General features: G+C 44.9%; 3 protein-coding genes across 8 annotated transcripts in view; 2 read left to right on the top strand and 1 right to left on the bottom strand.

The window, feature by feature from the left end:
* LOC308577831 (far upstream element-binding protein 3-like) overlaps positions 1–24,439 on the top strand; it is a 400,928-nt gene that overhangs the window by 291,810 nt on the left and 84,679 nt on the right. For all 6 annotated transcript variants that reach the window (XM_081178227.1, XM_081178225.1, XM_081178228.1 and 3 more), the window contains 3 exons: positions 14,152–14,312; positions 16,665–16,738; positions 17,442–17,518. In XM_081178227.1, coding sequence (XP_081034353.1) covers positions 14,152–14,312; positions 16,665–16,738; positions 17,442–17,518 — 312 coding nt within the window. The remainder of the gene's footprint in view (positions 1–14,151; positions 14,313–16,664; positions 16,739–17,441; positions 17,519–24,439) is intronic.
* Positions 1–24,439, top strand: part of LOC308577842 (putative CENPB DNA-binding domain-containing protein 1) — a 495,861-nt gene that overhangs the window by 464,638 nt on the left and 6,784 nt on the right. The gene's annotated exons all lie outside the window — the stretch shown is intronic.
* Positions 1,585–24,439, bottom strand: part of LOC308578043 (uncharacterized protein) — a gene marked incomplete at its 3' end in the record, with an annotated part of 582,197 nt that continues 559,342 nt past the window's right edge. The window contains exons 3-4 of the mRNA XM_081178331.1: positions 10,599–11,683; positions 1,585–1,590 (exon numbers count right to left, since the gene is read on the bottom strand). Of these exons, the coding sequence (XP_081034457.1) occupies positions 1,585–1,590; positions 10,599–11,468 (876 nt within the window). The 5' untranslated portion in view covers positions 11,469–11,683. The remainder of the gene's footprint in view (positions 1,591–10,598; positions 11,684–24,439) is intronic.

Below are 24,439 nucleotides of genomic sequence, written 5' to 3'. Positions count from 1 at the left end.
TAACTGTGTCATAAAATTTTCCTCCGTTCTCATTGTTTACCAATCCTCTCTTTAGCTATAATCCATCCCACACAGTTCTTGAATTCCTGCTTGTGGTTAGTAAAACGCAACGATCTTATTTCTTTCTGGGGTGAAGGGTTATTAATATCACATAGTACAAAGGGGGGGAAAGGTTTTTTCCTCCACCCCCCCCCTTCATTCCAAACATGCAGTCTCATAATGGTGGTTCATGAGAAGATTTACTTATCCGTCCGTCACTCCCGGTCACAGAGATCCATTAATCAGCAGTCTTATCTCTCGAGCGTTGCTTGATGTATGTGCTTCAGCTTCATTCCAATCGTATGTTTCCAATTATAATTCCGAGCTGAAGCTAACCAGCACGCGCTGATTGGAATCGGCGTCAGGAAGAGCTGACCTCATCAAGGGCTCGTGCCAAGTGACCGGCACCCCCATCTCACGGATCCGGGGGTGCATTGTGGACACCGCTGGCAAGGCAGCCCCCCACCTCCTTGGGGGGTGGTAGGAAGACTGCATACTTCCCATAGCAGCCTCTTAATTACCTCGTATGGGTCAGAGAGATGTTATTGTCGGCCATCTTCCAATGCGCCACCTGGTGGCCCCCCGGGCCCGGCACTTTCTTAGGTCACTCCGTACCTTGAGGCCGACGACCCTCTGCTGGGGAATTTGGACGACTTCATTGCCGCCCTGGAGGGCATGTTTGGGGAGCCGAATCGCGCCCAGACGGCTGAAATGGCCCTGCAGAACCGAGTACGCCTCAGAGTTCTGTCGGTAGGCTGCGGACACCCTATGGAATGAAGCTGCCTGCCGGTTCCACTTCCATCAGGGACTTCATCCCTGCATTAAGGATGAACTGGCTTGGGTGGACCCCCCCCCCCCAGCAGCCCTGAGGTCCAGCGCCGAGGGCCTTCTGGCGGTTCCCTCATTGCGAGAAGCAAAGCTACAGGGAACCAGGCAGAGGGCCTTCTCGGTAGTGGCGCCCGCCCTGTGGAACGCCCTTCCAGCAGATGTCAAAGCGATAAACAACTACCTGACATTCAGGAGACATCTTAAGGCAGCCCTGTTCAGGGAAGTTTTTAACATGTGATATTTTATTGTATTTTTGGTTTTTATGGAAGCCGCCCAGAGTGGCTGGGGAGGCCCAGCCAGATGGGCGGGGTATAAATAATAAATTATTATTATTATTATTATTATTATTATTATTATTATTATTATTATTATCACGTTGTGTGTTAACACTGACACGCGGTTGTCTGAGAGAGATTCCAAGCGCAGATCGAGGGAGTCCCTGGGGTCCAGTGCTGCAGTGGTGTTGGAAGAAGAGCTCATGCAAGTAGGTGCGGCCCGCCGCTCCCTCTCTAGCCAAGAGAATAGTCTGAGGCGGGCCCTGGGACTGTGCTTGTATTGCGGAGAGGGGGGCCATTTCGCAGTAGAGTGTCCAGCGAAGAGGCCCGCATCGGGAAACGCCAAGCCCCGGCTGCGCTAGGAGGGGCTCAGCCGGGGCCCAATCACTGCACACCCCATTTCCTGCTCCCTATCCATATTCTCCTTCCCCAGGGGGGCATGCTAACCCTGGAGGCAATGACAAACAAAGCAGGGCAAAGGCTAATAGAGCTCTGCCAAGATAACAAGCTGGTCATCACAAACACGCTTTCCCAACAACACAAGAGATGACTCTGCACATGGATGTCACCAGATGGGCAGCATCGAAATCAGATTGATTATATTATCTGCAGCCAAAGACGGAGAAGCTCTATAAAGTCAACAAAAACAAGACCTGGAGCTGTCTGTGGTTCAGATCATCAGCTTCTTACAGCAAAATTCAAGCTTAAACTGAAGAAAGTGCTGATAAGATAGGGAGCTGAATCTCTTAAAGCAGTTGTGAATAAACTTATGGTCATCAGTGTTTGGGGCATAGACATTTACTATTGCTATTTCTGTCCCTTCTGTTTTAATTACAATTATTAAGCATCGACCATCTTTCCTCTCTTATTATATCTTGTATTTCATAAGGCCAGCCTTTCCTAAAAAAAATTGTGACTCCCCTAGCATTTTCGTCTAAGTTTGTTGAAAGAACTTCTTTTACCCACTGACATTTCAAAGTTTGAGCCCCTTGTTCTGTCAAATGTGTTTCCTGTAGTAAACCTATATCAGCCTTTAATGACTGTAGATATTTGAGTGTTGTTTTTTCTTTTTTCTTTTCCTTTAACCCCTTGACATTCATACTTATAATTCTCATTATGACTTTAATCTGTAAGCTTTCTTGTCCTCTATTTTATCTTTAGCAAAATTGTTTGGAAGGCCTAATATAAACCAAATATACTAAAAATTATTATCGCTCCAACCTGAGTCATATATCAACCATGCTTATATTTAACATATGGATTACAAAATATATGAATAATTAACATTCTTACATATCTAAATATAAATAAGGCAGACTCTACCCATTATATCTATATACACACTGAAATTAACTTTAAGTATTCCCAATCAAAAAATTATTATTTGAAAATATTCAAAAAAGGAAGTAGAGAAAAAAGGAGAAAGGTGTAAAGGAGTTCTATCAACAGTATAAAGGATTCAGAAAGGGTAGGCTCAAATATATACCAATAGCCAACAATTAATAATATAATATTAGCACTAACGGTAAGAAAAGAAAAAGAAAACTACTTAATACACTCAAGAATAAAACAGAAATAAATAACGAAAAAAGGGGGGAACCAAATGCACGACTTCCGCTCTGTAGGAGACGCAAACATTTACCCCTTTGAGCTCCTAGGTTCACATATATATATATAATAGGAGCTTTTAACTTGGCACATAAGGAGCCCTTTATATACATAAGAAAACAACATATATTACTTAGTTTGATACTTATTAAATGGCAAATCAATATCTCCACGGACGTTCAGCTTTTATAGTAATATTTATTGTACCACCGCCATTATTAAATTGCTAATTTATCTGGGGTTTCATAGCTCTATACTAAGGAAGCTTTGTTCAGAGGGTGAATCAACATGAGTCAGTGGTTCTTCAATCAGGAAAGTCAAGTTGAAAGCTTCAAAATGGAGGGTGGCTGCCCCGCCCTTTTCCAAGTCAAGTAGGAGAGGGAGGAAGGGAAAAAATAGCCCCCTTACCCTTCACCTTGGCTCTTTATCCACATTTATTGCTTGTAAATAGGATATCACATTATCATGGTTTTGAAAGCGGCACAGTTCATCATTTATCTTTAGGCAGAAATTAGCCGGGAATATTGTGAAATGCTGTATTTTTAATTCCCTTGCTAGCTTACGAGCAGGGGCAAATAGTCGTCTCTTTTCTGCCACCACTGGAGCATAATCTGGGAAAATATAAATTTTGTTTTTCATCCATTCAAGGGCTTTAGCATTTGATTTCCCCCGGAAATTTTTAAGAATATCATCTCGCACCCTTGTGCATGCAAATTGAATTATTGTTATATGTTTCCCCTCTTGCTTTCTTGGTTTTCAGTGGGAAACTTTTAACACCATTTATCTCCATCCTTAAATCCAGTTGTTGTAGCTCCAAGAGTTCTGTTAAACAGTTCACAGTATATTCAATTTCCTGAATTCCTTCAGGTGGATGGTTTTTAAAACCTATAAGTTTAAGGTTGTTCCTTCTAAGTTCAGATTGCAGTTGGAGTAAGCATTTGTTGGTCTGGTTCTGAGCTGCAAATGAAACTTTCTCCAAGACATTAACACACTGTTTAATTGTATCCATGCGCAATGTTAAGACTTGTAAATCAATTCTCATTTGTGAAGTGTCTTGTTTAATCGCTGAAATTTCTGTCGTAAGCGCCCCCATGTCTTCTTTTATTTGGTTTTCCTGCTCCAGTTCCAATGCTCTGTTATCAAAGCTTTTCTTTCTTTCTGTGGCTTTGGGGGAGTTAGAACTGATGCATCTCACTTCATTTGTTTTGAGACCGTGTTATTATTTGACTTGGTCTTCTAGCCCTACGCAAGCCCACAGCGTCTTTTTGAAATTTGATATTCCCCAGCTGGTAAAGTGCCGATAAGCTCAGTTATAGTTGTTCTGAAATTCCCTCCACAGCTTTCCTCCAGTCCATAAATCATTAAATAGGTTTTAATCACCTTTAATTTATGCTTCTCCTTGCATTCTTGCTGCGGAGCTTCTCAGCGTGTCTGCTCACACCTCCATCTCAAAAGCGGAAGTGATGATTAATAGCAAATATTTAAAAAGCTACAATGGGACCAATAATAATATCAGATCATACTATGCTAGACACCACATTGCAACTCTTACCAGAAGTTAGAGAAAGGCTTACTTGGAGATTAGAATCTGCCCTGTTACACAAAAGGCATGTATTTGATAAAATTAAGGCAAGAATAGAATAATTTTATATCCATAATGATCCCGCACAATATGAAGAGGCCTTACTATGGGATACACTAAAGGCTGTTCTTACAGGTGAATTTGTAAGTACAAGCATCTGTATTAAAAAGGAAAGAACCAAAATGAGAGACACTTTAATGACAAAGATCATTAAACTTGAACCGCATAAACAAATTGGGAACAACAAAAAATCACATAGCAAATTAAATACAGAAAAGAGCTGAATTACAGACACTAGCAATTGTGAAAATAGCTGTCTCTGTACAATAGCTAAATCAAAATTTTAATGAATTTGGTGCTAAAAATTCTAAATTATTAGCATATTAGTTAAAACAGTGAAATCTCAAAAATAGAATCAAGTCTCTAAAAACAATGGCTCACAAATATTTCATTCTAAATTGTTCAGAAATTAATTCAAAACATTTTATAATAAACTATATACAGAGGAAAACTTGAACTTGGGTTCAATCCAACAATACATAGAAACTAGTATGTTAGAGAAAATTACAGATGAACAAAAGCAGTCCTTAGCAGCACCAGTAATGCTGGAAGATATAACTAAAGCAATCAAGAAACTTGAACCACATAAAGCATCAGACATGGGTGGTTTACCTGGAAAATTAAAAACAAACAAACAAAAAACAACTGAGATATTGCCCCATATGCAAAGATTGTTTTACAGTGTATTGCCTGGCAAGACAGTGCCTAAATCATGGAAAGATTCTATAATCGTTGTGATACTGAAACCAGGTAAAGATCCAGAAAATCTAGAACCATGCAGGCCTATCTCCTTAATTGGACAAGATGCAAAAGAATTAACAAGCATATTAGAAGATAGAGTGGCAAAATACTACCAAACATAATCCACATTGCTCAAGTGAGGTTTGTAATGGACACATAGCAGATCCTATGCAGAAAATACTGAATGCAGCGTACAATGAAAAAGCCTCAGGAATACCCTGTGCAATAGCCTCTCTAGATGCCCACACGGCTTTTGACAAATTTCATTGAAAATATTCCAGCTGCTATCTAAAGTGAACTTTGGAAATGACCTTATACTAATTTTTAAAAATCTGCACAGCAGTAGCAGAACAGGAATACAGGTAAATGGACAAGACTCAGAATACTTGAGCATGCAAAGAGGCACCAAACAAGGATGCTCTTATTATTTGCAGTGTCAATGGAAGCACTGGCTAGTGTTATCAGAACTAATCAGAAAATAAAAGGAATATTAAGAAATGGACGTGGAATATTATTGAACCTCTTTGTGGATGATATTGCCCTGATGATTTTGAACTCAGAGACATCCTTGTCAGAGGCCACCAGGGAAATTGAATCATTTGGGGAAATAGCTGGACTATTTATCAATAAAACAAAATCAGAACTATTACGCCTGAACGTCCCCTCAGAAATGCAAGCAAAAATACAAATCCATGCTGACATGACCTTACAAGGGGCTGCTCAGGATTTTGTCGGAAGCATGGCCTCCATGTGGCTGTCCCTGAATAAGTTTGGCCCAACTCATAGTTGCGGACATTCCTTAGACCTGGTGTTCACCTCTATGGACGTGGGTGATCTGACATTAAGTAAAAGTGAAACAAAAGAAGTGCCATAGTGCAGTGTTCCCCAACCTTGGGCCTCCAGCTGTTTTTGGACTACAACTCCCATCATCCCTTGCTAGCAAGACCAGTGGTCAAGGATGATGGGAATTGTAGTCCAAAAACAGCTGGAGGCCCAAGGTTGGGGAACACTGCCATAGTGGATCTCTCATGGATCTCTCAGCAGCCGTTGATACCATCAACCATGACATCCTTCTGGACCGTCCAGAGCAGCTGGGGGCACTGCTATGCAGTGGTTCTGCTCCTTTATCCTGGGCCGTGTCCAGAAAGTGGTGTTGGGGGATGAGTGTTCATCCCCCTAGGCTTTCACTTGTGGGATGCCTCAGGGTTCCGTCCTCTCCCCCATGCTTTTCAACATCTACATGCGGCCGCTGGGAGAGATCATCGGGGTTTGGGCTGGGTGTCCACCAGTATGTGGATGATACCCAGTTCTACCTCTCCTTCAAGTCAGAAATAGTGAGGGCAGTCAAGGTCCTGTGTAAGTGCCTGGAGGTGGTTGGAGGATGGATGGCGGCTAACAGATTGAGGTTGAATCCTGACAAGACAGAAGTATTGTTTTTGGGGGACAGGGGGCAGGTGGGTGTGGGGACTGCCTGGTCATAAATGGGGTAACTGTGCCCCTGAAGGACCAGGTGCGCAGCCTGGGAGTCATTTTGGACTCACAGCTGTCCATGGAGGTGCAGATCAATTCTGTGTCCAGGGCAGCTGTCTACCAGCTTCACCTGGTATGCCAGCTGAGAACCTACCTGCCCACAATCTGTCTCACCAGAGTGGTGCATGCTCTGGTTATCTCCCGCTAGGACTACTGCAATTCGCTCCATGTGGGGCTACCTTTGAAGGTGACTTGGAAACTACAATTAATCCAGAATGCAGCAGCTAGAGTGGTGACTGGGAGTAGCCACCGGGACCATATAGCACTGGTCCTAAAAGATCTACATTGGCTCCCAGTGCACTCCTTGAGAGAAAGGGCTGCTTTGGGGAAAGAAAGAGAGAGAGGGAGTGAAATATACTCAGAGTCGCAAAGTGATTTCATGCTCTTTATTCAGCTCATAGTGGTGAGGAGGAATGAATGAATGTCCCTTCACAGTATCTGCTTTATATACACTATTTACACAATGGGCTGCACATGATTGGCTAATTCCGGAATTCTACTGTAAGCCAATCAGGTTGTGGATTCACTTCTATCTGGAGCAGGATTGGGTGGTTCCTGCCAACCAATCATACTGCTGCATTGTTCTAGGGCCAATCAGACTGCTGCATTCTGAATCCTATTGTTCTAGGACTAATCAGACTGCTGCAATTTGGATCCTATTGTTCTAGGACCAATCAGACTGCTTCAGTTTGGGTCCTATTCAACTCAGTACATAACACCCCTCCCCTCTAAGTTCCAGTCCTGCCCGGGAGGTCGCATTCATAGTCCTCAAGGTATGCCGGCGGCCTACGTGTGCGTTGCGGCCTGTGGTGTTCCCTGGTCCGGGCTCCAGGTTCTGGCTCGTGTTCCAAGGATGCTGGCTGTGATGGGCCTGTTTGGTCTGGCGCAACCGGCTCGCTCAGTCGTGGTTCTGGTTCCGGTGTCCTTTCGGCCTCACGGGTCCTCTCTGTATTTACTGATTCTGCCTCTCCTGCTGGCCCCTCCTGCTCTATGGGCCTCACTGCCCCGCTGTTCCCTTGGGACTCCTCTGACCTGTCCTCCTCCTGGGTTTCTCCCGGGAATCGTCGCCGTATCTGGTCGCAATGGCGGCGCCAGCATTGCCCCCCATCCGTTAGCACCTCGTACGACACTGGGCCAGTGACCCTGGTGACTGTGGCGGGTACCCATGCTGGGCCTGCCCCAAAATTCTTTGCGTACACTGGGTCCTGGGCCTTGAAGGTCCGGGGGTTCCTGCCTTCCCCCACCACTACCTCATCCTGAGCTCTATCGGGGTGAAGGCGGTCCAATCTGATTGCAAGGCGCCGACCCATTAGTAGTTCAGCGGGGCTCCGGCCAGTCGTTGAGCTGGGGGTGCTGTGCTGTGCTAGAAGGAATGTGGCAAGGCGGTCCTCCCAGTCCCCTTGCGTCATGCGGCGAAGGGTGTCCTTGGTGGTCCGCACCATGCGTTCTGCTTGGCCATTGGTGGCAGGGTGGAACGGCGCCGAACGGATGTGGCGGATGGCGTTCTGTGCTGTGAAGGTTTGGAATTCTCCTGACGTAAATGCAGTCCCGTTGTCTGAGACGAGAGTGTCAGGGAGCCCGTGGGTTGCAAACAGCCTGCGTAGTACCCGGATGGCTGCGGACGTGGAAGTGGACGGTACCAGTGCGACTTCCAGCCCTTTGGTGTAGGAGTCCACCACTATGAAGAATGTTTTCCCCTGAAAGGGGCCAGCGAAATCCACATGCAGGCGTGACCATGGTGCTCGGGCGGACTCCCAGGACTGGACTGGGGCCCTTGGGGGATCTGGGCGGGATTCTTGGCAGGCCTGGCAGTGTTTGACCCAGGCCTCTATCTCTCCATCGATCCCCGGCCACCACACATAACTCCTGGCAAGGGCCTTCATTCTTACTACCCCTGGATGTGTCTCTTGTAGGGCTGTGAGGACCCTTTTGCGGAGGGGCTGGGGAACAACGACTCTGCTTCCCCATAACAGGCACCCCTTGTGGGCCGACAGTTCATGTTTGCGGGTTGTGTAGCCGGCGAATTCTGGCCCGGGGCTGCTGCTGGGCCATCCCCTCCACACCCAGTCCAGGACCCGGGAGATGACCCTATCTTTCTTGGAATGGTGTGCAACTTCTTGTGCCTGAATGGGGCGGTCGGGAAGCAGCTCCAGGCTCATAACCTCTTGTGCAGGTGCTGGGTCAGGGCCTGTTTCCGGCAGTGGTAGCCTGCTGAGGGCGTCCGCATGGCCCATCGCCTTCCCAGGTCGGTGAATCAGTGCATACTGGTAGCTGGCAAGGAAAATTGACCACCTGAGGACGCGAGGAGACAGCACTTGGGGGGTCTGCTTTTTGGGGGCAAACAAGCCAAGCAACGGCTTGTGGTCAGTCACCACGGTGAAGGGCCGCCCGTACAAGAAATCATGGAATTTTTTTACTCCCTTCACGATTGCCAGACCCTCCTTGTCAATTTGCGAGTAGTTCCGCTCGGTTGCGATGAGTGTCTGGGAAAAGTACGCCACCGGTACCTCTCTTCCATCCGGGAGTTGGTGCCCCAGGACAGCGCCAATGCCATATGGTGAGGCGTCGCATGCTAGCACCACCGGCAGCCTCTCGTCGAAGTGTGCCAAGACAGAGTTTGAGACAAGCAAGTCCTTGACTGCCTGGAATGCGGCCTCCTGGCGCTGGCCCCACACCCAAGGGGCCCGCTTGTCCAGGAGTCTGTGTAGGGGCTCCGCTACCGCCGCCTTGTGGGGAAGGAAGGAATGGTAAAAGTTCAATAGTCCCAAGAAGGCCTTAAGTTCAGTCTTGCTCTTGGGCGCTGGGGCATCACAAATGGCCCGTACCTTGTCCCCAGTCGGGTGGACCCCTTCTGCGTCCACCATAAATCCCAGAAAGTCCACCTGAGGCACTCCTAGTAGACATTTTTCCCGCTTCACCTTGAGACCCGCCGTCTGGAACCGGTGCAGAACGGTGCGGAGGCGGTCCTCAAACTCCTCTGGTGTGGGCCCGGCAATCAACACATCATCGAAGAAGGGGGTGACACCAGGAATCCCTTTGAGGAGAGAGTCCATTAGATTCTGGAATATGCCTGGTGCCACGCTGACCCCGAATTGCAGCCGCTTTACCCTGAACGCTCCTCTGTGCGTCACAATCGTCTGTGCCTCTGCTGTGGCCTCATCTACTGGCAGCTGTTGATATGCTTGGGCCAAGTCCAGCTTGCCAAAAATTTTCGACCCAGCCAGGGTGGCAAGGACATGGCTGACCACTGGCACTGGGTATGCGTGGGCCGTGAGGGCCTTGTTTATGGTACATTTGTAGTCTGCGCAGATGCGGACCGAACCATTAGGCTTGACGGGTGTGACGATTGGAGTTTCCCAGGGGGCATTAGGCACCGGCTCCAGCACTCCTTGCTCCACGAGTCGGTCCAATTCCTCGTCTATACGGGGTTTCAAGGCGAACGGGACCCGGCGGGCCTTGAGCCTGACCGGTCGTACTGCGGGGTCAAGCTGTAGCGCAATGGGGGGCCCCGTATACTGTCCCAATTTCCCGTCGAAAACCCCTGGAAATTCCTTGCATATGGCGTCCACGTCCACTTGTAAGCTAGTGTGGTTCACCCCGGTGACAGCTAGCCCCAGTGGTCCAAACCATGCCAATCCCAGTAAGCTAATGTAGGGGCCCTTGACCACAAGCAAGTCCAGTTGCCGCGTCCGCCCTCGATATTGCACCCTGAAGGTCCCCACCCCCATTGTGGGGACCTTACGTTTCTGGAAGTCCCGGAGGGTGAATGGGGCCGGCCTGAGTTTGGGACCCCCAGTAGGACACAGTTTCCTTAAGGTCTTTGCCGAGATTATGGATAGAGTTGAACCCGTGTCAAGCTCCATGCGGCATGGGGCCCCCTCTATCTGTACCTCTACATAAATTTTCTCTACGTTGGGGTGGGGCAACTGGTATACCTGGCAGTCCGTGAGCTCCCTCGAGTTGCCTTGGTGCGTTGGGCCCCGGGACCTGGGGCTCTTGGGTTGGTCATCTGATGCCTGGTGTCGGGTGGGCCGAGCCCGACACACCCGGGCGATGTGTCCCGATTTTCTGCACTGCCTGCACTCTGCGTTGCGGAAACGGCAGGTCCTCCTCTCGTGACTCTCCCCGCAGCTTGCGCAGTTTCCTCCTTCTCGTCGAGACAGCTGTGGTCTGTGCGCTGCTTGAGTGCGCTGCTGTACTCGGTGCACCTCCTCCCTGTCAGATCCTGAGTCGTCGGTGAGGTCTTCATGGTGGACCCTCGGTTGGGGTGGCAGGCTCGGCCGTGCCTCTTGTGTCGACCTCTCGGCAGCTTCCGTTGCCAGGGCCTCCTCCAGAGCGACCTGGAACGTTAGGTCCTTCTTAGCGTAGAGGCGTCGTTGCAGCTTCTCATCCTTCAGGCCACCGACGAGGCGGTCACGAAGCATGTTCTCCAGCTCTGAGAAGTTGCAGAACCGGGCGGCTTGGCGGAGAGAGGTCACAAACCCAGTTATGGTTTCCCCAGGGGCTTGTCGCTTTGCGTAGAAGGCATTTTGACGAGCCACCACTGAGGGCTGCGGTGAAAAGTGCCCCTTCAGCTGTTCCATTATTGTTTTGTATGGAACAGTAGCGACGTCTTCAGGCGCAAGGAGAGCCCGGGCGATTTCAAACGTCTCCTCTCCGCAGACACTGAAGAATATCGCCCTCTTCTTGGCGTCTTCTTCGTCGGTGACCCCTTTGGCTTCTAGGAGGAAGGTGAAACGGGAGGCGTACGCTTCCCAGTCTCCAGATGCTGGGTTGAATGGCGAGAAGCTGCTGTTGGCTGCCATTCTGAGTTCCTTGTGTCCCGGAGCTGAAGCCTGGATACACGGTGCGAGGCAGCGGTGCGGCAGGTGGCGGTGCTGCGGTGCTGTGTGTGGCAGTCAGCTCAGCGGGATCCCATCCTCGTCGCCAGTGAAATATACTCAGAGTCGCAAAGTGATTTCATGCTCTTTATTCAGCTCATAGTGGTGAGGAGGAATGAATGAATGTCCCCTCACAGTATCTGCTTTATATACACTATTTACACAATGGGCTGCACATGATTGGCTAATTCCGGAATTCTACTGTAAGCCAATCAGGTTGTGGATTCACTTCTATCTGGAGCAGGATTGGGTGGTTCCTGCCAACCAATCATACTGCTGCATTGTTCTAGGACCAATCAGACTGCTGCATTCTGAATCCTATTGTTCTAGGACTAATCAGACTGCTGTAATTTGGATCCTATTGTTCTAGGACCAATCAGACTGCTTCAGTTTGGGTCCTATTCAACTCAGTACATAACAGGGAGGGAGGGAGATGGTGCTGGACATTCCAGGATCCAGCCCTCGGGGAGAGGACTGCATTTCCTCCTCCCTCCCTGCTGTAAACTGATGAGCTCTCTCACCTTCAAGGTAGGGGGGGACCCTTCCTAGCTGCTGCCATCCCACCCACGCGGGAAGGTGTGTGCGCTGGCTCCTCCAAGAGAGAAAGGGCTGGTTTAGGTTTACTCGAAAGGAAGGGGTGGGTTGGATCCAGGGGAAAGGGCTTCTACAGGTTTCGTCCTGTTCTTAAGGTGGTGTTTGAAGACTGTCAACTCTGCAGTTGAGTTTACCCAATTTCTGCTTCAAACTATGGGGGAAACCGCTGTGGTTGACATGTGCCCCTGACTCATTTGAAAAACAGCAAGAGTCCTGGGGCACTTTAAAGGTTTAACACATTTATTATGGCATGAGCTTTTTGTGAACAACAATCTGTGCATCATGTTCTGATTATATAGGACCCTGTCCTCAATGTTATTTTCTTATGTTATTACAAGTATACAAAGTATGTATTTTTAAAAATATATTAATTTAGGATGAACTTTTCAGGTTTTATGGAAGCGACTATCATTTGTTATTATTTTTCTCATAAGCTCAGCCAAATATAATATGTTTAAGTTAAAGAATGACAATGGGAGAGTGTGGTAGATCACTGCCAGTTTTTGATATTGGATGGTAGATCTCAGGCTACTTGTAGCTGGACCTGCCTGCTGTAAGCCACCCAGAGTGGCTGGGAAAATCCAGCCAGATGGGCGGGGTATTAGTAGTAGTAGTAGTAGTAGTAGTAGTAGTAGTATTAGGCTACGAGTGATTGTCGAAGAAGAAAAGGCTTGCAGTGTAAGGCTTCATTTACAATAAATGAATCAACACTCAATGTGTTTCCTAAAAAATGGCTAGCTGCTGAAGTATTGCAATTAAAGAATTTAAACTGGATTGGTGGCATTTTCCTTCAAAACAATAGCAAGGGCTTCATATGGCAGCGTCACCATTTCCTTCCTTTGGTGTAGGTATTGTATTTTCAGTATAAACAGGACTCCATTTTTGCACCTATACACACAAACACCACTTTTAATTGTTATCCAAGACATGGTGGGAAGGAAAAAGGCCAAGCAGGACATTCTGGGATCAAATCAGAAATCAGTATGGCTTCTGTAATTCCGGAACTCTCCCTGGAAAATAGAGACACCAGGAAGGTGTCAGGCTTTGGGGAATTCTACCCCCCCCCCCAGTGGCAGCAAGAGGCACAGAAAAACAAGGGAGTTATTACTAATGAATTTATTATTTTTTTCAAATTAAAAAAGGTGGCCCTGAATATAGGAATCAGGCATTTAGTGTTGTGGTCCCTACCTGTCAGGAATGAGCCAGCTCCTAGTGGAACTTTTCAGCCGGCTGCAGAACAGAGAGGCTTAGATTTGATGCAGGTGGAACAGCGGCCAGCGCCGACTCCCCTGGACATTGGAATGCCGGTTGCCAAGGGAACGACTGAGAGTGGGCTGGAACACAGCCAAAGCTCTCAGGAAGCTCAAACAGGCGTGAACAGACACAGAGATAGTCTATCAGAAAAGGAAGAGGCTGGAGCTGATCCAATAAGTCTGAAGAGTTGGTGAATGGGAGGGCTGCTAGACGGGAAGGAAAGCAAGAGATTAAAGGTGCAAAAGTTCAATATCTTCTGTAGGAACCGGAAGAAGTCTTCAGAAGGGTCATCTTGAGTGATAATGTCGGCGGCTTCGTTAGAGCCATCCAGAGCTATCTGTTTGTTTTTGCAATAAATCCTCCTTTTTAATTACGTACGTTACTGTATTATCAAGCTGGAACCTGGACTCCTGACACTAGCCTTTGAAATTCCTTCCACCTTTGAATGTTAGATAGGCACAATCTCTGTTGTATTTCCAACACCTATGGAAGAGCTCCCTCATCCCAGTGTGCATCTGTATTGGAATTGTTTTTAGATATTTTGATTGGCTTATTGCTTGCATTTTTTATGCTGACCAGAGCATGATGAGAATTGCAGTCCAAAACATTTGAAGGGCATGCCAGGGTGGCAAGGACTGATCTAATCCATGTGATTGGATCTTCCTACTTCCACGCATCTTTGATAACTGCTGAAAATATAAAGTGGAAGACTGAGCAGGTTCTACCTCCCTTTTCTTCCTCCCCTCTTGCTTCCTTGCAGGTGGAGAGAATATCAAGAACATAAACCAACAGTCTGGGGCCCATGTAGAGCTCCAGAGAAACCCACCTCCCAGCACAGACCCCAGCATACGGATGTTCACCATTCGGGGTGTCCCCCAGCAGATTGAGCTTGCGAGACACCTCATAGATGAGAAAGTTGGTGTGAGTTGCTGCTCCTTCTCTTCCCTTCTGTTTGCTTCTTCCTTTTTAAAAAATAAAATAATGTTTTGCAGATTACAATACAGTATGATCACATCTTACACACAATTAACTTGTGTGATTTCAACCTTGTGTGGTTAAAAACTAACTGGTTGAGGGGGGGGCACTAGGTGGCGCATCGGAAGATGGCTGACAATAACATCTCTCCGACCCACACGAGGTAATTTGGAGGCTATGATGGGGGTAATTAGCCTCCCTAACCCCCCCAGGATTGTGGGGGACGGGACGGCCCTTGCCTGCTGTGCCCTATACCACCCCCGAATTTGTGGGGGTGGGGGCGCTAGGCACAAAGCCCTCCTGTGGGATTTCCGGCTCTCCTGGACGCCGTCCCTGATTCGCGCCGCTAGTTGCAATGATCTTTAAAAGAAACAATTTGGACGAGATTAATTGCACATGCTTCAAGGAAAAAGGGGAGTAAAGACTGCTGACAGAAGAGATCTCTGATAACAAGACAAGAATAAAATATGAGAAGATACGTCAAGATACGGTATGACAAATGGGGGAGGGGGGAGAAAACCTGCCTTCCTTTTTTTTTAATGTGATTTAACAAGAATCCCCTCCACTAATGAGTCAGAAACTAAGGACTTAAGCTGTGGATTTAAGGCTGTGTGGAGATAAACTTTCGATCCAAAGCAATGTTTCAAGATGAAGCTGGAAAGCTAAGAGTTTTGGAATGACGCAGTTAAAAATGCCGTCGCCATTTTGAGAGGCATTGTTGGAGCTCTTGGGTCTGGGAGGAGAAAGAGAGAAATAGAGTTGTTTACATATCGTGGATCAACTCCTTGGTGGGACTTAAGAGCGACAAATGCCAAAATTTGCGATGGAAAGAGCGATGTTATCTACGAAGGAGATATATGGAAACCATCTGGACTTAGTGGAGGAACGGGAAATCCACACAGGATTATTATACTTTCTATCGGCTTAAGGAGACCAACAGAAGAGATCGTAAAGGAAAAAGAGAAATTATATGAATAAGATATGATGTGGAAACACCAAGATAAGACTGGATAGAATTATGAACTTTGTTTGGACTGATTGGGACTGATTTGGACATTAACACAGTAATAAGAAGATGATCTGAACCCCCCTTTGGATCTTGAAGTATGGGTTCCCCCAACAAAATTTAAAAATTTGGCTTTGTAATTTGGAATTTATATGATGTGATTTAATTTGATGTGATTGGCCAGTTAATAAAAATTATTATTATTATTATTTTAAAAATAAAACTAACTGGTTGAAATCCTGCAAATTAATTGCACACAAGCTTGGCACAGAAAGAGCTTTTAAACTCTCTGCCTTGCTTAGAAGGTAAAGATGGTCACGCAGGGACAGATACGCCATTCCCAGAATGTAACCCTTGCACAACACACAATCATACTATACATTAAAGACCAATGATAGCAAAACATTTACATAATTTTCTTGTGTCATCATTACACCTTTGAGAGAAGAAAATGCTAAGGAGTAAACCTACAAAAATCCAGACTGGAGTCCCTAAAATGGTTGGATGGTGCCTTGTATGCCTACTTCGGGCAACTCCTGCAGCCAAGCTGGTGCCAAATATATTGCTCTGCTTTCATTTGGACCACATCTCAAGGCAGAGAGGTGGGTTTTGTTGTCTGGGTGGCCCAGGACCTCCATACACACTGCCCAGGCTTGCACCCCAGAAGAGGTCGATTTGATGCTGCTAACGCAGCGGTTTGACTTCTCGAGACAGATGGATGCCAACAACATTTTTGCTAGGTGCACAGTCCCATTATGTGACGTGTAGCACTGTTGTTCCCACTCTACAGATAGGAAAATTGTTCTGTGGCCCAGAGCCCCATTCAACACTCACTATGTACCTTGCATAAGAATTTTGGGGTCATTTACCAGCAAAATTAGACAGGCACCTAATGTCACAGTGTTCAGATGCCTATTTGAAGGCATTTTTTATTTAAGAAGACTTTCCCCTTTGGGTGACCTGATCACTTATGGGATATTAATTATTTGCAACTACAGTTTTATTATTTCTTTAGGATTTGTAATACAGGAATTGATTGCTTTTAGAGGTTTGTAGGAATGATTTTATTGCTTTTTTTAGAAAGCAGGTTTTGTTGTGTTTATCCTATTTTATCTTGTACTCTGCTTTGAATAGCCTCTGGCCATGAATCTGTTTATAAATCTGTTAAATGAAATAAAATTATTCATATTGAGAAGCCTTCCACAGCTCCTTAACTCTTAGATGCATTCTCAATTATCTTGTAGCCTGAGTGACAGAAAGGTCAATTAATTACCTGTGTGTTCCTTCTCCAGTGTACTGGTCTGGGTGGCCCTGGGGGTTTCGGCCAGAGCCCCTTCAACCAAGCACCTGCTGCACCTCACCAAAAGTACGTAGCCATCTTGCTTGCATTCCCATCACCGTTAGATCCTCCCCACTCCCCGGCCCACCAAATATAGCTGTAGTTGTGATGGTAGCATTAAGCAGCATCCTGGGTTCATGATGCTTTTATAGAAGAACAAGTCGTCTATGCTTTCCCCTGAGAAACTTAAATAAATTCTGTAATTTTGAGGTGCCTGGATTGGGAGGGGGGAGGGGCAGGCAGGGGCTGTGGCCACATGCAGCCTTGGATGGCCAATAAATATAGTTGGGACTTTCCTTCCCATCATAAAGCTCATTGGTACCTTCCAGGAAGAGTCTTGGATTATTGGTTGGGCAGGGAACTTTCTTGCCATTAATTAAAATCAAGTATGGGAAACCTGTGGCCCTCATGTTGCTGAACTACAACTCTCATCATCCCTGAACACTAGCCATGCTTGCTGGGGCTCATGGGAGGTGTAGTCCAGCAACATGGGGGGGGCAGTAGCGAAAGATTCCCTACATCTGGTGTTTGTTTTTTTTAAAAAAAAAACTCCACTGGAATCAGTGTTCTTTTTTAATATTGATGAGTTGGTAGTGAAATGAGTCCAGAGCTAATCTTGTGCATACTATGGTCTGTTTCAACCCTTTTTGACAAATTTTAATATGGACACATCATTGTGGATGGACCAGCTCCTTTTCCCTTCAATCACTAATGATCTTGTCCTCCACAGCGGTCCTCAGACCTTCATGACGCAGGGTTGGGGTGGCACTTATCAGACGTGGCAACAGCCTGGGCAGCAGGTTCCAAGTAAGTGTCTTGTAATCATAGAGCTTCCAAAAATCACCCAGTTTAAGTTGATTGAGTTAAAGAGTGGGGGAACCTCTTGCCCTCTGTATATTTCTGGGCTACATCTCCCATTGACCATTGGCCATGCTGATGGGAGTCATAGTTCGGCTACATATGGAGGGCCACAGGTTCCCCACCACTGGACTCTTAAAGGAAACGTTTCTTCAAACATGCAATATCTGGAGTTGTATATCATGCAGCACCTCAGTTTGCTACTGCTTAAGCACTGGTTAAACATGAGCATGTGAGAACTACTAGCAAGAATAATAGAATCTTAGAGCTGGAATGTACCCAAGGGTCATCTACTCCAACGCCCTGCAATGCAGGAATCTCGGCGAAAGCATTCATGACAAACGGCCATCCAAACTCTCTTTATAAACCTCCAAGGAAAGAGAGTCCATCACCTCTCATGGGAGTCTGTTCCACTGTTGAATAGCTCTTACTGTCAGAATTTTTTCCCGAATGTTTAGTTGAAATCTCCTTTCTTGTCACTTGAAGCCATTGGTTCGAGTCCTACCCTCCAGAGCAGATATTTGAAGATGGCTATTTCTTTTCAGTCTCCACTTTTCCAGGCTAAACATACCCAACTCTTTCATGCGCTCCTTGTAAGGCTTAGTTTCCAGACCCTTGATCATCTTGGTTGCCCTCCTCTTCACACGTTCCAGCTTGTCAACATCCTTTTTAAATTGTGGAGCCCAGAATTGGACACAGTATTCTAGGTGGGGTCTGAGCAAGGCAGAATAGAGTGGTACTATTACTTCCCTTGATCTGTACACTATACTTCTGTTGATGCAACCTAAAATAGTGTAACCTTTTTTGCTGCTGCATCACACTGGTGGTTTTTTAAAAAATGTATTGGTTTTCAAAAGTATGAGCAGTGCCGGCTTCCGGTTTGGCAGGGACATCAGGAAGAAGTGCGGAATAGCCTCTCAGGGAATTCTGAGCAGCGCGGGGGCTTTTTAGAGGTCCGCAAATACCCTGCGGACCTTGGAACCTCAAGGGGAATACCTTGAGGGACGGAGCACCCAGCGGCGCCCAGACGTGCTCTCCTGCTTCTTGGGTTTAAATAATAATCTGAGGACGGGATAGAGCTGTGGGCGCGAAGGGGAAGCACCTCGGACCTCACGCTGTGCAGTCTCAGGCTTCTGATGAAAGTGCCAAGCTTCCATGATAAAATTGAATTCCAAAGAATGGGATATTTTTAAACACTGACAATCGGGAGGAATTCAAAGAATTTGACCAGCCAAGGGATGCAAAAAGGGAGTCCGTCCTGGCTGCGGTGTAAAGATGGCACAGAGAACAAAGACATAAGAACAAAGGCGGAAGTGAAGGTTCCTGCTGAGTAAGTGTAAAACTGAAAGTCCTCAGAGGCACTGCACTGAGGCAAACGCCATTTTATAACGTTGAAAGAGGGAAAAGAGTTAAAAAGGGACTTCGTTTCTCTTCTTTTCTTGCGAAGACTTTGTGGCTCGGTGGGAGAAACAGTAACGTGCTGAGCTCCAGCCCAGAGACTCAGATACTTTGTATAAAACTTTATATAAAACAGAGGGGAATGCTGGCAACATTGGAAGGGACTGACAAGTGAAAGTGGGACAGAGCAGTAAAAGTTTTAAAGTGTGTTGCAGAGATCCCTAAGCCTCTCATCTCTGATTAAATGGACATAGAAGAGGTTTGAATTGAAACTGTGATCATTCTCATACCCCCACTGGAATGAGAAGGGAGGAAATTAATTTGGAAAAATGCTTTATACCCAAATATCCTTTGAGGATTAAGCCTGCGAGTGGCTAGAAAAATCACCTCCCTGGCTCCCTGATTGAATTACAACTCCACCTGGATCTATAAATTGGATTGAGCCGACAAGTGGCGGAAGACCAGAAAAGGACCTTTAAATTGAGACAGTAGTTGGGACAAGGTCTATATATTTCTGACTTGTATTACTTATTTTTTCCTTTCCTTTTCTTTTGAGACAGTACTTGATGTGCATTTAAATGGGTGATCTTTAAAGTATGTGGCTAAGACAAAGAAATTGAAAGCTATAGTGAAGAGAAGGGAAAACATCTGAGGACCCCTAAGGGTTATTGCCCAAATTTTCGGCTCTTTGGAGTACATGCTCCCTCTAGTGGTGAAAGTATAATATTGAGTTATATGCTTAGAAATGCCAGGGGAAAATGGGGGGGGGGGGATGGAGGAACGCCAGGGGATAGAAGACAGTCGAAACAGGAAGAAATTAAGGACTTGGACATTTTATGGTTAAAAATAAAGGAAGAATTTAAACAAAATGAACAACATATGGAGAAAAAATTGGCAGAAGTACAAGAAACTCTGGATAAGAAAATCGAGGGGGTGGTGGAGGAGTTGTCAAATAAAATTAAAGATTTAATGGTTAGATCAAAAACAACGGAAGAGCTAGCGAAACGAACTCAGAAGGAAGTTAAGGAAAATAGGAAAGAGACAGATAGAATTAAAGAGGAAATGACAGAGGTTAGTAAAATACAAGAACAGATCTGGGACAACATGGCGCTGATGGAGATGAGGCAGAAGCAAAGAAATTTAAAATTTAGAGGGGTAGTAGAAGAAGCAAATGAAGATATAAAAGCAAAAATTATTAAAGAATTGGCAAGATGGATGGATATGAAGGAGGAAGAAATTGAATATACAATTGAGAATGTGTTTAGAATTAAAGTGAGATCGGTAAAAGCCAAGGCCAAAAAACTGCCTGGAGATTAATTTTTAATTCATTAGAGATGAGTAATGCAATTCTGAGAATGAGTTATAATAACAAATTATTAATTGATGGAAGACCAATCATCATTTTTAAAGAGATTCCTACCAGATTTTTACGAAAAAGAGATGGATACAAACAACTGGTGACTCTGCTGAAGAAAAATGGAATCCAACAGGTGGGAGTTTCCTGAAGGAATCTTTTTATTACAAAGACAAAAGATTTAGACTAACAGATCTCCAAGAGGTAAAGAAATTCTCTAGAAAATATGAGAAAGAATTAGGCAAGATGGAAGGAAGCCTTGTTGGTCCCAGATCCACCGGAGCAGACCTTTATGTCGAAGAAGAGAACAAAAAGAAGAGGAAAGACAGAAACAAAGGAGAAGGAAAGGGAGAGGGAGAAGAAGAGGTAGAAGAGGAAGAGGAGGAAGACAACACTAACAAAACCACCCAAATTTAATTCATCTCTTTGTCTCAAAAGTAGATTAAGGAAATGACATAGAAATTGATAATCTGGAATATTAATGGGCCTAACAAGAAATCTAAACGAAATAAAGTTGAAAATGTTTTGGAAAAAAAGGAATCTTGATGTAATCTGTTTACAATAAACCCATGTTGCTAAAAAACATAAGACACATTTTGATTAATAAAAGACTGGGTAGAAAGCTCATAACTTCAGATGTTAATAAAAAAAGAGGGGTGGTTTTATATATAAAGGAGAGATTAGATCCTAAACTGATTTCTAAAGATGAGGAGGGGAGAGTGATTGTGGTACAAATAATGCTGCAGGGCGAGAGGTTAATTGTAGTGGGAATATACACACCTAATGGAAACAAAGCGGAATTCTTTAAGAGATTAGAGGAAAGGTTGATGGACTTTATGGATCAGAAGATAATTTTGATGGGGGATTGCAGTGGAGTGGTAATGCTGGAAATAGATAGAATGTCAAAGAAAAAAGGTATAAAAGAGGGTAAACTTCATAAGACATTCTTTGATTTGGTTGAAAATTTTGGCTTAATAGACATTTGGAGGTTGAAACACCCAATTACAAAACAGTTCACTTTTTTCTCGGAACCCCATCAAAGCTCGAGCAGAATAGCCTATGTATGGGTATCCAAAGAATTGGCCCCAAGAGTAAGTAAAAATGAGATTATTCCACAAACCCAATCTGATCACAATTCAATATATTTGGAATTGAGAGGTAAAGAGCAATCTTATTTCAGATGGAGGATGAATGATACATTGTTTGAGAACCCAAAAATAGTAGAGAAAGCAAAAGAGGCAATAAAGGAATATTTTGATTGGAATTTACACAAAGAGGCTGGTTTGGATATAATGTAGGATGTGAGTAAAGCAGTTATGAGGGGTTTCCTGATACAGCAAAACAGCTTCAAGAAAGAAAAGAAAAGAAAAGAAAAGAAAAGAAAAGAGAGGAAATCCTGACTCAACTCATGGAAAATGAGAAAAAATTAGTAATAAAACCAAAAGATGAACAAATTAAACAGACTATTAAAATGTTACAAACTCAGTTTTCCATGTTGGTGAACCAAGAAGTGGAATGGAAATTAAAATTAATGAGACAGAAGTATTTTGAATCAGCTAAGAAAACCGGGAAGCTACTGGCATGGCAACTAAGAAAACGTCAAAGTCAAAATACAATTAATAAAATCAAGATAGGAGAACAATTGACGGAAGACCCAAAAGAAATAAGAAGAGCCTTTCAAGGATTTTATAAGGAACTTTACAGAAAAGACAAGGAAAACATTAAAAAAAATAGAGAGATAGTTGGAAACACATAAAGGAAAACAGATTCCACCAGAAGAAAGAACAACTAAACGCCCCAATAACAAAACAGGGACTCCAAAGGACAATAAAGAAGATGAAACAAGGACCAGGACCAGATGGGCTTACCTCAAAGTATTACAAAACCCTTAGTGAACAGCTGTTACCGGTTCTCTGTGAAGTAATGAACTCTATCCTACAAGGAGGAAAAATACAAAATTCCTGGAAGGAGGCATATATAAGGTTGATCCCCAAACAAGACACAGACCATTTGAATGTCAAGAATTTCAGACCACTATCATTGTTAAACAATGATTACAAATTATTTGCGGACATTATGACAAACAGATTAAAAATAATACTAAATGAACTAATTCATAAAGACCAAGGAGGCTTCTTACCAGGCAGGCAATTAAAAGATAATGTAAGACATATTATTAATATATTGGAACACTTAAGAGGTAAGAAATGACAAACCAGCTGTATTAATGTTTATTGATGCTGAAAAAGCGTTCGATAACACCGGTCAACAACAAATTTGTTGTCTGCATTTTTTCAGTTGATTTAGGACAAATCTGATGCACTGAATCCAAAAATCACATTGGTTTTGCTCAATCAGGTCAAGTTTTTGAGCTATGGCCACATGTCTTTTTTTACGTTTTTGTTCACATGTACGCTTGTGTGGAGCATTTTAGAAGAAGTTGGTGGGGCTAAAATGCCATGTTGAATAATTGTTTTGATTGGAAATGATTATTTTAATGACAGGAAGTATTCAGGTCCGATAGTTCTGGGTGATTATGTCGAAAAGGGATCAGTTTGAAGTCATAAAACCTCGAAATCTTCTATAAATTGGTGCGGCAAAGCATAAAGTTGGGGGATCAAAACTAAGTTAATGGGGCAGCCGCCCCATGAAGTGTATAGGAAACTTCACCTGCGCATGCTCCAACTTATGACTAATTTGTAACTATTTTTGTTTGGAATTCCCATGGTTTGGAGGGAGCTGACAAACCATGTCACTGACTGCTACTTCTGCGCTGTTGATGTGACTGGGATCAACAGAAAGAACTGGAGCAGCCTCAAGTATCCTGATCTTCAATCAGCACGTCGTCCTGTAGCTCATTGTGATGAAATTCCAGTGCCTATCTTTGGAGAATTTCCTGACATTAGTGACGAAGATGCCTCCAGTATTGAAGGACATGAAGAAGAAGAAGTGGTTCTTGAAGATGATGCTCCACATCCATTTTCCCAAAAGGAGTTGAATGATCTAGTTCGCAGCCTCAGCTTGTCAAAGGACTCTGCCGAACTGTTGGCATCCAGATTGAAGGGAAAAAACCTCCTCTCTGACAGTGCTTGCATCAACTTCTTCTGCAACAGGCGTCAAGAGTACCTCCGTTTTTTCTCGGAAGAGAAGGACTTGGTGTACTGTGCAGATATTGCGCAGCTTCTGCTCAAGCTTGGAGTGCCACAGTACGAACCCAAAGATTGTAGACTGTTCATTGACAGCAGCAAGCGATCACTGAAATGTGTTCTGATACACAACGGCAACCAATTTGCCTCTATACCCCTGGCTCATTCAAGTACACTGAAGGAGAACTATGAAGCGGTGAAGTATGTGCTGGAGAAAATTGGTTATGATCAGCATAATTGGTTTATTTGTGTTGACCTGAAGATGGTGAGCTTTTTGTTGGGACAACAGTCTGGCTTCACCAAGTACCCATGTTTTCTGTGCATGTGGGATAGTAGGGACCGTGCTCAGCATTACACGAAGAAGGACTGGCCTGTGCGGGAGGAATTGGTGCCTTGCAGAAAAAGGAACGTCATCAACGACCCTCTGGTGGTCAGAGACAGAATACTCCCCACCGCTGCACATCAAGCTCGGCTTAATCAAGCAGTTCACCAAGGCTCTGGACAAGGATGGTTACTGCTTCACTTACTTGTGCCAGGCTTTTCCAGGATTGACCATGGAGAAGTTGAAAGCTGGCATCTTTGACGGTCCTCAGATCCGTCAGCTCATCAGAGATCCAGAGTTCGGATACTCAATGAACGAAATGGAACTGGAAGCGTGGAAGGCATTTGTTCTGGTAGTGAAGAACTTTCTTGGCAACAGTAAGGCCAGAAACTACACAGAACTTGTCAACAACATGCTGACTGCTTTCAGAAACCTGGGCTGCAACATGAGCGTCAAGATGCACTACCTCTTTTCACATATGGACCGGTTTCCTGAGAACCTGGGTTCAGTGAGTGACGAGCAGGGGGAGAGATTCCATCAGGACATGAAAGAGATGGAGACCATGTCTCAGGGTCGCTGAGACGCAGTCATGATGGCTGACTACTGTTGGACTCTGAAGAGAGACCTCCCTGCCGCTGAGCATTCCAGGA

Source organism: Podarcis bocagei (assembly GCF_964188305.1).
Source record: "Podarcis bocagei genome assembly, chromosome: W".
Taxonomy (NCBI): Eukaryota; Metazoa; Chordata; class Lepidosauria; order Squamata; family Lacertidae; genus Podarcis; species Podarcis bocagei.
This window is presented reverse-complemented; position numbering and strand designations above follow the sequence as displayed.